Source organism: Hypanus sabinus, chromosome 21 (assembly GCF_030144855.1).
Source record: "Hypanus sabinus isolate sHypSab1 chromosome 21, sHypSab1.hap1, whole genome shotgun sequence".
NCBI classification, from domain to species: domain Eukaryota; kingdom Metazoa; phylum Chordata; class Chondrichthyes; order Myliobatiformes; family Dasyatidae; genus Hypanus; species Hypanus sabinus.
In genome coordinates, this window is record NC_082726.1 from 66,571,015 (window position 1) to 66,585,817 (window position 14,803).

General features: G+C 38.3%; 1 protein-coding gene across 1 annotated transcript in view; it reads right to left on the bottom strand.

Annotated features, from left to right (window-relative positions):
• Positions 1–14,803, bottom strand: part of ercc6 (excision repair cross-complementation group 6) — a 92,437-nt gene that overhangs the window by 9,477 nt on the left and 68,157 nt on the right. Inside the window, exons 12-17 of the mRNA XM_059946779.1 lie at positions 8,318–8,413; positions 7,248–7,466; positions 5,675–5,785; positions 5,429–5,548; positions 3,761–3,855; positions 1,809–1,954 (exon numbers count right to left, since the gene is read on the bottom strand). Of these exons, the coding sequence (XP_059802762.1) occupies positions 1,809–1,954; positions 3,761–3,855; positions 5,429–5,548; positions 5,675–5,785; positions 7,248–7,466; positions 8,318–8,413 (787 nt within the window). The remainder of the gene's footprint in view (positions 1–1,808; positions 1,955–3,760; positions 3,856–5,428; positions 5,549–5,674; positions 5,786–7,247; positions 7,467–8,317; positions 8,414–14,803) is intronic.

Here is a 14,803-nt window from a genome sequence, read left to right on the forward strand (position 1 = left end):
CATGTTTTAGTATATCAGCCTATTTGATGTTGTCCTTCCATGTTAAACCTTGAAGTAGATGGGCTACAGCAGCAAAAAAACCACATCGGGTTCCATTCCTGTACCTAATAAAGTGGCCATTGAATGTTATGCATTTCAAACTGCATTTCAAAATAAATTAGTCTGCTGTAAAGTGACATTGGCAAGCCTCAGACCATGAAACACGAGAACAAGTTCACCCTTCCCTTCCATTCCTATTTGCTGGAATCATACACTTTCCCCAACCATCTGATTTTTCAGTTCATTTTCTCACAGGAAATAAACTGTGCCATTACTCACCTCTTTTGGGAGCAAACTAACCAATTAATTATCCAGAAAAGTGTGAAGTCATTCACTTTGGAAAGTTGAATTTAACAGCAAACTACAGAATGAATGGCAGGATTTTTAGCAGCGTGGAGGTACAGAGGGATCTTGAGGTCCAAGTCCATTGAAGCCTCAAAGTTGCTGTACAAGTTGATACAGTGGTTAAGAAGGCATATAGAGTGCTGGGTGCCGGCCTACATTAGTTGGGGAATTGAGTTCAAGAGTGTGAGGTAATGTTTCAGCTCTATAAAATCGTAGTTGACCGAACTTGGAATATTGTGTTCCGTTCTGATCGTCTCATTATAGGAAGGATATGGAAGCTTTAGAGAGGATTTTTAACAAGATGCTGCCTGTCTTATGAAGATAAGATGAGGGTTATCTTTTTCTCTTTGGAGTGAAAGAAGATGAGAGGTAATTTGATAAACGATAATGATAAGAACCATGGATAGAGTGGATCCAGAAATTTTTCCCAGAGTGAAATGGCTAATATGAGGAGAATAATTTTAAGCTGATTGGAGGAAAGTATGTGGGGATGTCAGAGGTAGTCTTTTTTGCACAGAGAATGGTGGGATGCAGAATGTGTGTATTATTCGTGGAACTGACCATCAATAAGATTGAATGAGCTTGGAGAAAAATTATAAGGATTTTGCTGGGACTTGAAGACATGATTTATAGTAGGGTTTCCCAACCCTTTTTATGTCTTAGACCCCTACCATTAACCGATAGTTCTGTGGACCCCAAGTTGGGAACTCCTAATTTATAGGGAAAGGTTGAATAGGTTATAGTACTTTAACCTGTAGCCCACGTGAAGGATTTGGGCTATATATTTATTTTTTGCTTGACTATATGTTTACTACTATCTTATATGTGCTATATGTACCTTGCGCAGTATATGACTGTTGGTACTGTGTATTGCATCTTAGACCCAAAGGAATGCCATTTCGTTTGGCGGTATTCCTGTATAGCTGAATGACAATTAAACTTGAAATTTAACTTTATTCCCTAGAGCACAGGAGAAAGAGGGGAGATTTGAAAGAGGTATACATAGGGTTAATGGAAGCAGGGTTTCTTTCCACTGAGATTGGGTGAAGCGAGAACAAGAGGTCATACATTAAGAGTGAAAGGTGAAATGTTTAATGAGAACCTGAGGGGGAACTTCACTCAGAGGGTGGTGAGAGTGTGGAATCAGCTGCCAGTGGAAGTGGTGGATATAGGTTTGATTGAAACACTTAAGTTTGGATAAGTATATGGATGGGAGGGCATGGAAGGCAGATCGATGGGACTAAGCAGAATAATAGTTTAGCATGGGCTATTTGGGCAAAGGGCCTGTTTCTGTGCTGTAGTACTCTATAGGGATTTGAAAACTCACGCTTTAAGATGATGAAAAGCAGCAAACGTGAATTACAATCCTGGTACTCACTTTTACAATGCATTATTTTACTTGTGAACACTAAATTTGATAATACCTGCAAAAATTGCACTTGTTTCTGTTCCTTGAGAACCATCTGGGCTGCTTAATGTGAAAAGCTCAGTGAGATCATTAGATTTGAAGAAACGCCTCTGCTTGGGATCCTTCAATACCCGATTACATAGGAACTGCTTGAAAATTTGTCTGCAATTAAGTGAGAACGACATCATTTATTTAAAGAAACTACTTGTAAAAAGATTTACAATTTCATCATAATTACTTTAGCAATAAAAAAAAGGAAAATTAAAATCACAGGTCGTGTTGGCTATGTTGTACTTTTAAGAACTACAATGGACTACAGCACTCATTTAAAAAATAATCACATAGGCTTTCCACACCTCATAAACTTTACTAGTGTGAATTTATGTCTTCAAATTGTTTCATCTTCTAATTATAGTAATATTTATCTCAGACAAAAATGTTTGAATTTGTAGATTAGCAAATAATTATGTACAAGATATTTAAAATGCACTTATCTACTACCAGTTTAATATTGTCCACCGGGGAGATAACCAGCAAGGGCTTTTCCCCCAGAGCTTAGCTGAACTATCGGTTCTCATGTAAATTCTCCCGTTAGAGAGGATTACGTAAGTAAAAAAAAAACAATTGCAGCAGCATGTACCATTGCTACATATGGTTAAACACTATAAAAAAGTGAATTTATTAATTTTACTTTGATTTCTTTCTATATTAGTTCATTCTGATTTACTTTACATGAAGGAGTCAAACTGCTGAGTGCAGATAACAGGGGGTGTTCTACTGTTATTGAAGTACTTATTTATTTGGAGATAATGTCTAGCATGGTTAAAGGCTCCTCTGGCCCAATGAGCCATGTCACCAATTAGCCTACTAATCCGCATGTCTTTGGAATGTGAGAGGGAAATGGAGCACCTAGAGGAAAGACATGCAGACATGGGGAGAATGTACAAACTCCTTACAGACAATGGCAGGAATTGAACCTTGGTCATTGGTGCTATAAATAGCGTCATGCTAACTGCTATGTTACTAGGTCGTCTCAGTTGGACTGAGACATAATTTTAAATGCTCAGCAGGTCAGGCAAATCTGTAGATGAGACTAGGTGACATTAAGGGTTCGGCACGGACTAGGAGGGCCAAGATGGCCTGTTTCCGTGCTGTGATTGTTATATGGTTAAAACAGACAATTAATGCTTCTGGTCAAGGTTGCTGAAGATTCCAGCATCCACAGTCTCTTATGTCTCCATAACTGGGGTCCGCAGATCCCTCGGAGTCCATGGCATAAAAAGGTTGGGAACCCCTGCCCCTTATCTTTATGCCTCCATGATCCCCTTGTAATTTGTAGGGGTCCAATGGGAATCTATTCTTTTCCACTCTGATTTATTTGCTGAGGCTGTGCAGAGTTTTCTTGTTTTCCTTGCATTTCTTTTAGAGCGTAAGACTCAGGAGCAGAATTTGGCCATTCAGCCCATTGAGTCTGCTCTGCCATTCCATCATGGCTAATGTATTTTCCCTCTCAATCCCATTCTCCCACTTTCCCCTATAACATTTGATGACTTGACCAATTAAGAACTTATCGACCTCTGCTTTAAATATACTCAGTAACTTGGCTTCCACAGTCATCTGTGGTGGTGAATTCCACAGATTCATTATCCTCTGGCCAAAGAAATTCCTCGTATCTGTTCTAAACCTTTTTTTTTGTTTTCCTTGCATTTCTTTTCCATTACATCTCTATCTGGAAGAAGTTGGAACAATACACTGTACTTCTAAACACTCAGGAGAGGGGAAAAAACAAGAGCAATATCTTGCTGGTCACCCAGTGTGAAATTAAAATGTTTTGGCTTGTAAAGTCATTTAGAATAAAACAAAATGGATTCTGGGATAATTTGTATTTTCTACAAAATCAAACAGCAATTTATATAGTTCAATGTGACAGGATACATCACAAACAGATATCCCCAGTTGTGAACAGACCTGTGATAGATCTTTTCTTCAATCGTTCCAGCTGTCAGTAATCTGTAAACAGTCACTTGTTTCGTTTGGCCTATCCTCCAGGCACGCTCTCGGGCCTAAAAGAAGGACTTGGTGAATATCATCCGTCGCTCTGCAAAGTGCTTCAGAATCAAAGGGTGTGCACACTTCATTGCTCTAAACAGTTACAGCTATGAGTTACTCAAGATGGTTTAATATCATTTCCAGTACACAAGTGTAAAGGAGAATGAAGCAATTGTTACACAACTCCAATGCAGCACAAAAAACACAATAATAAAAATGATTGTATAAATATGTAAGATAGTTTATATACATGGATTGATTGCATATCCATAAAGTGACTCCAGGCATGGCAGCGCCTGTATATAAGGTGACTCTGACAGGAAATGATAAAGTAGTAGTGCTGGGGTGTGGCGGGGTGGGTTAGTGGGTGGAGGTGTTGATCAACTTTATTGCCTGAGTCTGGTGGTCCTGGATGAGATGTTATATAGTCTCCTCCCTGGTCGGAATGGGACAAACTGTCCATGAGAATGGTATGTGGGATCCTTTATGATGTTACTGGCCCTTTTCCACATTTTTTATTGCAGAAACTTTGGGCTTTTATTACAGAGAAACTTTCTACAGCAAAGGTTTACAGCCATATGACAGTTCAGGAAAACATTGTTATAGCCCCACCTGCACTAAACAGCCATATTATTTGAATTCCAGCAGTTTTTAATTAAGTTTTCTACTGGCTTTATGCTTGCTGTAATTGCTGCCAGCTGAATCACCACAATACATACACCCAAGCAAATGTGTGTCAGGCAACATTTTATTTGAGAATACTCTTCACAGCACAAAGTGAGCTGTTTAGTGTTAGCACAGGATCAGACATTTCAAAGTCATTGAGATTGTTTCAGTATGTACAGCTCATGAAACCTGTAACAATTTGTAATGAACAGAACTTTAGCAAATAAAATATCGGAACAATTGAAAATAGCAATCCCAACTGAGAACATACTGAAATATTTACTTATTTCAAGATATGGTGCAAAACAGGCTCTTCTGACCCAAAGCACTGCCCAGCAACCCACCCATTTAACCCTAGCCTAATCATGGGACTGTTTACAATGATCAATTAACCTACTAATCAGTACGTCTTTGGACAATGTGAGGAAACCACAGCACCTGCAGGAAACTCCACTGGGTCACGGGGAGATTGTACAAAAGTCCATATGGATAGTGCCGGAATTGAACTCTGAACTCCAGCATCCCGAGCTGTTGCACTAACCACTAAACTACTGTGGTGCCCAGTACACTGGAAATATATTAAGACCATACGATTTGGAAGCAGAATTAGGACATTTGGCCCAGAGTTCGCTCCAGCATTTCATCATAGCTGATCCATATTCCACCTCAGCCCTAATCTTCTGCTTTTTCCCCATATTCCTTCAGGTCCTGACTAATTGAGAATCTATCAACCTCTATATTGATGGCAGATTTTAGTTGTTGTTCTCAATGCTACAAATTCAGCCTGCAATTGTGAACACATAATGTTTAATAACTCTTCTAAATCTATGTTTGTGACCTTATGTGAACTGCAGGCAAAAGATGGAAGCACAGAGCCAATTCAGAGAAGTTTGCTCTGATATAAAGTGAAAAAAGGCTCACCTGTGTGTCAGTACTTGGGTTCCAGTCAGGGTCATAGATAATAACTCTGTTTGCCCCGGTCAAGTTAATCCCCAAGCCACCAACACGAGTGGTTAGAAGGAAGAGAAATATGGAAGAATTCTGCAACAATAAAACACATTTTGTTTTAAATCTATCAAAAAGCTGTGCATATTTTACAAGTACAAAAATAAAACATGTTTCTGAAACATAAGCACAAGTATTGCAGTACCTGTATATAGCTCCTACCTCATTGAATTTCAAAATGAGTGGCTGCCTGGAAGGTATCGTTGTAGATCCATCCATTTTAAAATAAGTATAGCCTAGATTTCTTACAAACAGCTCCAGGATGTCCAGCATCTAATGCACAGAAGATTTTAAAAAAATTATTTAGTACATGGAAACATATCTTGATGGAAGTACTCACGGATATATTGTACAAATCAGAAATGAACATACATATTTGTAACAGAACACATATAAATTGCCATGCGTATTGAATATAGAACTCAAGGTCAGTAAGACCAACTAAATGATAGTGGACTTCAGGAAAGGGAAATCAGGAGAAGACACATCAGTTCTCATCAAGAGAAAGGATGCGCACCTTCAAGTTCCTGGGTATCAACATCTCTGAGTCAATTCTGGGCCCAACATACTGATGCAATTTATGAAGAAGGCATGCCAGCAGCTATATTCCATTAGGAATTTATGTCACTGTAGCTGCTAGCAAATTTCTGTTTGCATTCTGACTGGTTGCATCAATGTCTACTATGAAGGAGCCAGTCACAAGATCAGAAAAAGCTGCAGAGGGTGTCAACTCAGCCAGCTCTGTCATTGGCACCAGCCTCCCCATTATCAAGGACATCTTCAAAAGGCATTGCCTCCTTTTCATTACTACCGTCAATGAGAAAGTACTCAATGTTTTGGGAACTGCTTCTTCTCCTTCACCATCAGATTTCTGAATGGACAGTGAACCCATTAATGCTACCTCATTATTTTGCTTGCTATTTCCACTATGTATTTTTATATATTCTTATTGTAATTTATAGCAATTTTTATGTATTGCACTGTATTTTTTCCACTAAACAACAAATTTCATGACATATGTCAGTGGCAATAAACCAATTCTATAGAATATTTGCACCAGGAGTATAAAAACTCTAATGAAAGCTGTACAATTTTATTCCAAAATATGTTTGTATTTTAAAATCAGACTGAATGAACTGAATATTGATCAGTTATTCTCCAGTTTAAATATGTCAAAATCTTTTTGAAGTAACATTATCTGGCACTGTCAGTTCTGTTACAGCTATATCATGAAGCATTTTACCATTGGTAAACACATCAACTTAATGAATGTAATGCACTAAACATTACTTTAATGGATTTATAAAAGATATGCATACAATGCACCAAAATATGGGGGAAGTTAGCATTATGTAGTTAATACTAAACAAAGACTGGATTTAAAAATAGGATAAAAACTCTAGGGGCAGCATGGTAGTGTAGCGGTTAGCATATCACTATTACAGTGCCAGCGACACAGGTTCAATTCCGCCACTGTATGTCAGAATTTGTATGTACTCCCCATGAGCATGTGTGTTTCTGCTGGGTGCTCTGGTTTCCTCCCATGTTCTAAAGATGTATGGTAAGTAGGTTAATTGTTACGTGGGTGTAATTGGGTGACACAGGCTCTTTAGGCTGGGAGGACATGTAACTGTGCTGGATCTCTAAATAAATAATCAAAGGACACTTGGCACTTTTCTATGTTGAGTAGGACAAATGAATTTGTTTCCCTTATACTACTGCTAAAACATTCTACCTGCCGCGACTGTGAAAAGAGCAATACTCTATGTCCTTGTTTGTGCCACAGTTTTAGCAAGGCGTCGACGACAATCATTTTTCCAGATCGCTTCCAATAACCAAAATGTTCTTCTTCAGTTAGCTGTTCATCGGGCACTCCTTTTAGGATTTTAGGGCCACCTGAAAAGAGATCCGGGTGATTGCAGATCTTCCTGAGAGCTATCAGGCCAGGGAACACCTGAGTTAGAATGGGTGGGGAGTGGGAGAGAAAGAAAAAAATCATTCAGCAGTATGCACATTTGATATTAATTCCCCACCATCATCAAAAATAGTGAAGTAGTATCCATGAGTTCATTGTTTATGGGACAATGAATCCATGAACATTACCTCACTACTTCTGCTCTATATGATTTTACATATACAGTATATGTATATATTTTTATAAAATTGTAATCAGATAATAAACCTGATTTAATTTCAACATGTTTGTGCACAGACATAAGAATATGCATATGCAAGAAAACTTGGTACCAAAACTGAGGGCTGTGTGGGTGAGTGTATGCAGTGTGTTTGGGGCTGTGCTGTTCTACTACAGTCGAGCATGATAGCGTAGCAATTGCTTTACTGCACCAACGAGCACTGATTGGGGTTTGTTTCCAATCGCTGTCTGTATGTTTTCCCCATGATTGCGTGCATTTCTTCAGGGTGTTCCAGTTTCCTCCCACATTCCGAAGATGTAGAGTTAAGGTTAGTGAGTTGTAGACATGCTACAGTATTTTGGTGTGGGAAGCATGATGACACCTGTGGGCTGTCCCCAGCAAATTTCACTGTATTTCACTGCATTTTAAAGTATGTTTCGATGCTAATAAAGCTAACTTCTATCTTCCATCAATTTCTATGTTAAAGCACTGAATACAATACATCTTAATTTCTGATCAGATGTTTTAAACTCAGATTTGTATCCTCTGTAACCACTCAAGGATTTATGTTAAAGAAAAGTTTCTGCAGTAGAAATGATTCCTCACTTTACAAACTCTTTTATTTGGAACCAGGCTTCTTTGATGAATATAAACTAACAACAAACCACACCTGCATGTCTCTATTGAGAATCTGATAGACTTCTTTGGAATCTATAAAACTCTGATAGACCTCACGTTGCTCTTCAGTTAACCGACAGAACAGCACCTACAAAAAAAAGGACTCCAGTCAGTTTGTATATTTCTCCTTGAAGTATTCTTCAGCCCAACTCTTTTATTCTAAAACACAAATGCCATATAACAAAGTTCTGTGAATGTGCTAATTTCTGTTTGCACTACAGCTTAAGTTGTATCATGCAATCTGTAAAAGTTAGTGCAATCAGGATTCAATCCTTACTGCTGTCTGTAAGGAGTTTGTTTGTTTTCCCTGTGACAGCGTTGGTTTCCCTTGGGTGCTCCTATACATTCCAAAGATATATGGGTTAGGTGGGCATGTTATATTGGTGGCAGAAATATGACAACACTTGTGGGCTGCTTCTAGCATATATTTGGACTGTGTTAATTATTCTTGCCAATGAGTCACTTCTCTGCATGTTTCAATGTACATGTGACAAATAAAGCTAATATTTAAATAAGATATCACACTTGTATGACAAGGTTTACACCTCAAACATGTACAATTCATAACTGGCAGTTACAGTGGCACTATTAGTACAGAACCAGAGACCATGGTTCAATCCTGAGCTCAGATGCTATCCATGTGGAGTCTGCATGTTCACTTTGTGACTATGTGGGTTTCATCCAGAGTGTCTGGTGTCCACCCACATCCAAAGACATGTGTGTCAGTAGGTTAAGTAGCCATTAGTATGTATTCAGTGGTTGAATAGGGGCCATGCTCTTCACTGGGAAGGAGGTACAAGAGCTTCATGATTCACACCACCAGGTTCAGGAACAGTTATGCCCTTCAACCATCAGGCTCTTGAACCTACACCCAACTTCACTCATCCCTTTACAGAACTGTTTCCACAACTGATGAACTCACCTCCAAAGGACTTTTCATTTTATGTTCTCAATATTTATTGTTCAGTTATTTAGTTTTTTATTTGCATAGTTTGTTGTCTTTTGCACAAGGGCTGTTTATCAGTTATGCTGTGTGTAGTTTTTCACTGATTCTATTGTGTTTCTTTGTATCTACCATGAATACCCCAAGAAAATGAATCATAAGGTTCATATGGTAACATATATGTACTTCGATAATAAATTTAGTTTGAACTTTGAATTAATGTGAGGACTGCATACAACAGGGTTGTTGGAAAAGGCTGATTGATTGATTGATGGTCAGCACAGATTCAGTGCACCAAAAGGCCTGCTTACATACTGTATCACTCCAAGACTCTGGTAAACAGACTGATCAAAGGACAGGCACAATACAGACAGGAGAGTTGTAGAGGTTATACACACGTAATGGAAAAAGATAACCTACATGATCAGTGCCTCTCAAGCCAAATGGTCTTATTGATCAAACAACAGATTATTGCCAAGCTGCTTAGATCATACTGTAGAAATATGAATCTCAGCTCCTCGGTAGTGTAGAGCCAAAGACTATTTCTTAACAATATACAGAAAACATGAAGTATGAATTTTGGGTCAAGTTTACAATGGGTATTTTATTTGAGGTCACAGTTATGAAAATATCTATTTTTCTGAATCCATATTTGAAGAAAAAATAACATCCTTTTAGAAATAGCTTGTTACAAATATGCAGTATTTTACATGCAGTGTTTCTATAAATCAATAAAATACTGATGTATCTTTAAATACTGAATAACCATACATTAGATATCAAAGAATAAAGAATAAACTCAAGTAATTGTGATGTATGTAATTCTATAATGAGATCTAAATTACTGAGGTATTTGAATGGGTACTGGTAAAAAGGCAGCGTTCATGCACCAAGTTCAAGTTTATAGTCATCTGACTGTACATACATAAAATCAAACAAAATGATGTTCTTCCGGAAAACAGTGCACCCACAAAACATATATTACACCTGGTATATAAAACAAAATAGTACCATAAATTAATAAAATACAATTCATAATGCATGTAGTATGCAGCCCAAGTAAACAGTACAGTAAAGAGTTCACTGTCCTAGTGATGAGATCTCGATGGTGACATAATATTCATTAGTTTCACAAGCTGAGGGATGAAGCTGTTACCCATTCTAGCAGTCCTCATCCTGATGATCCTGTATCTCCTTTCTGATCATTGTGGGTCAAAGAAATTATGGAATGGGTGGTAGGGATCCTCAACAATGCTTCAGGCCCTTCGTCTGCAATGTTCCTGGTGAATGTCACAAATATCACCACAGTTTCCCTGCCATCAGCACACATGCTTGCCGGTGGGTACTGTCTACCTAGTGCACTATGACTATTCAACAAGGCTTCTTTGACTGTACTTTTCAACAGTGACTTTAGCACCAAGAGGAACAAGACAGTAAGAACATGTGAATATCAAAAGCAGGAACTCCTCTGCCGTGTGCCTTCCATTCAAGGTTCAAAGTAAACTTATTATCAAAGTATGTGTGATTCATTTTGATGCAGGCATTCATGGTAGAACAAAAAAATATAACAGAATTAATGAAAAACTATATACAAAGACTGACTTGATGAACGGTCTCTGCCCAAAACATTACCTGTTTAATTAATTTGCATAAGTGCTGCATAGACTGCTAAGTTCCTCCAGAATTTTATTTGTTACTCTGACAACCAACCAATGTACAAAAGAAGACAAACAATGCAAATACAAAAAACTAATAAATAACAAATACTGAGAACATGAGTTGCAGAGTCCTTGAAAGTGGGTCCACAGGTTGCAGAATCAGTTCGGTGCTGAAGTGAATGAAGTTATCTATGAGTTTGCAGATGATACAAAGGTAAGTGGAGGGGCTGGTAGTTTTGAGGAAGTAGAGAAGCTACAGAAAGACTTAGACAAATTAGAAGAATGGGCAAAGAAGTAACAGGTGAAATATAGATTTGGGAAGTTCGTGGTCATGCACTTTGGTAGAAGAAATGAAAGGGTTGACTACTTTCTAAATGGAATTGAGAAAAAATACAAAAATTTGAGGTGCAAAGGGACTTGGGAGTTCTTGTGCAGGCTTCCCCTAAGGTTAACTTGCAGGTTGAGTCTGTGGTCAGGAAGGCAAATGGCCTAATTCTGCTCCTTTATTTTATGGTCCTATAAATATTCATCATTGCCAATCTGAATCTTGGGACTCTATTAAAAGAAGGACTGCTGGAGTTTAGGAAGGAATGTCACACGCATAAGAATTGGGGTGGCCAGTGATAGTTGCATCCTGTACAACAGATTAGATTATACTACTCAAGTAACAGAAAGGCCAGAAGAAATGGAACAAGCAAGTTTATAGGGTGATTAAGAAGTTGTATGATGTGTTGGTCTTCATTAGTTGGGGGAATGAGTTCAATCAAGGCAATGTTGCAGCTCTATTAAGCCCTGGTTAGACCATATTTGGGAGTATTGTGTTCAATTCTGATCACCTTATTATAGGAAGATGTGGAAGCTTTAGAGAGGGTGCGGAAGAGATTCACAAGGATGCTACCTGCGCTAAAAAGCATATCTTGTGAAGATAGGTTGCATGATCTATGGCTTTTCTCTTTGGAGCGACGGAGAATGAGAGGTGACTTGATTGAGGTGCAGAAGATGATACAAGTATAGATTAAGTTGACAGCCAGAGTGTTTATTCTTCCCAGAGAGGAAATAGATAATACAAGGGGGCATAATTTTAAGGTGATTGGAGGAAAATATAGAGGGAATGTCAGAGGTAAATTCTTTACACATAGAGTGGGTGCTTGGAACGTGCTGCCAGGGGTGGTGGTAGAGGCAGATGCTTTATGGACACTTAAGAAACTTTTAAATAGGCACATGGATGATAGAAAAATGGAAGGCTCTGGAGGAAGGAAGGGTTAGATTGATCTTAGGTTAAAAGGTTGGCTCAAATTTGTGGGCCAAAGGGCCTGCACTGTTCTTATATTCAAAGTAAGCAAGATCAAGTAATTGACAATATTTCCACTGGGTCATCAATTCCCCACTAAATCCAAAGAGAAAGTCCTTCAATAGACTGTGACAAAATTAGCTGTCCATATAAACACACTCCTCAGAATCTCTGGAACAAAACGCACACTCAAAATGCTGGGGAACCTCCAGCAGCGACAGCATCTATGGAAATGATTAGACAGCTGAAGTTTCAGGTTAGGGCTCTTCATCAGGATTGATGGGCCTTGGCCCAAATTCAGTATGTTGCTATGGATTTCCAGTATCTGCAGAATCTCTTGTGTTTATGTCTCCACAATCTCTTAATATTTACTTGGAAAAATTTTAAGCTATTGCTCAAGGACTACAAGGAAGCCAGACGAGCTATGCCCAAGCATAATCCAACACTCTTCCTTTAAAGATAAGTGGTATCCTCAGCCACTAAAGTGGCAAACAACTAAAATCAGAGTTAGCAACATGCTTCCGGAATTATTCATACCTTATATAAAGGGATGATGTTTTATCTACGGTGTAATGCAGCAGTACAACAATGAAGTGTTATGTATTATTGATGAATATTCCATTGTGTGATTAGTTCTGCTTTTAAACTAATCACTGGTTTCCCTTTGCCACATACACCTTTGCTGGGATATGTTTCTGTCAACTCTTGGAAAAAACACATTGTACTGTTTACAATTTGTGCATGCTATGTACTTGATGACAAACTCCAAGGCAGACTACTAATTAATGAAATAATACAATTTTTTTTAAAAAGTCATTAAATTTATTGGGATAAAATTAAAAATGATACTTCCTTTTTAATTCAGCATTAACTTCTACAGGTAATTAAAAATTTATAAGGCGCAATTTAAAAAAAACACAATCAGCATCTGTGCCCACAGATGTGAAGTGCTCTTATTTTTCTATGACTGAAATCTTTGTTATTTTGTATGCATCGCCCCTGCTGTGCCTCATGATGGCATTTTAATATTTAATGTAACTACTGTTACACCAAGCTCCAAAGGAGAGGGACCGGCCAAGCTCTGGAGGTCAGTCAGTCTATTTTGTTCAACTGCTTTTTAAGCAAACCTGCCATCGTGCTATACTCTAATCCCATTGAGAACAAGAACTTTAATGAATTATATTCAACTTTCTTTAGAATTAAATGAGTGCAATTATTACTAAAGCATTCTCACAAGTGATTCAAAAAGTATCAACCTTTACAATATGAAATGTACAACTTCCGGTAACTCCATTGGTAACTGCATACAGAGTGTAGCAGTTGAGTCTTAACAATCAACACGTTTCCAGGTGCATTCCCTAGTTTCTGCTGTCAAACACTCTGAACTAAAACAGCAATAGGTACAACTACAGTGGATTCCAGTTAATCGAGGCAGCCGCTTATATTGGACAACTCTTAAAGAACAAAGACTAATTGAGAAAATTACCAAGATTCCCTATATTTATTTTGGACACTATGCGGCTTAATTGGGCTAAGAGACTGTTGCTGAAGTTACCAACCAGTGTTAGTTGCATGCACTTGAGTGGCTGCCAGTACTACACAGTGCTTCAAATAAACAGTTTTTAAACAGCATCAGTTGCATGCATTTGTGTTCAAAAAACAGTGATTTTTGTCACTGATAGTTGGTGAGAAATAAGCAGTAGGACAATTCAGAACTGTATTGCTCACTGTGGTTTCAAACATTCAGACTCAGAGATGCCAGAAATGAAAATGAAATGATTTCACTACTTCAATAAATTAGGAATTATGAAGAATTTGGAGATAACGACAATCACCTTGCATGTTACAATGAAAATGAAAACTTGGAGGATGCGATCATTGGTTGCATTATATGAAGGTAGTCCATTAAATGTAGGACTGCCTTAAGGACTCCAACTCTGGATTTTTCCCTCTGGGTTTAACCCTGAAGCCTTCCCCATGAGTGGAGAAAGCTGAAAGGCAACAGAGGTTTGAGATCAGAGTTTTCCTTCTCCTTAATCCAAAGCGTTACAAATTTTCTGTGCAACAACATTCAATAATTATAAAGAATAAAGAAATATATAAAAATAAAGTTAGAAGCATGGGTATGGATTAAATGAACAAAAGTACACAAATACCAGCATGCAAAATGTCGCAAAAACAAAAGAGCTGGTTGAGGATTACAGGAGGAATGGAGACAGACTAGCTCCTATTTACATCAATAGATTGAGAGGGTAAACAGCTTTAAGTTTCTCGGCATAAACGTCACTGAGGATCTCACGTGGTCTGTACATATCGGCTGTGAGGTAAAAAAGGCACAACAGCGCCTCTTTTACCTCAGACGGTTGAAGAAGTTTGGTATGGTCCCCTCAGATTCAAAGAATTTTCTATAGGGGCATGATTGAAAGCATCCTGACTGGCTGCATCACTGCCTGGTATGGGAACTGTACTTCCCGCAATCGCAGGACTCTGCAGTGAGTGGTGCAGACAGCCCAGCACATCTATAGTTGTGAATCTCCCACTATTTAGGACACTTACAAACTCAGGTGTGTAAAAAGGGCCCGAAGG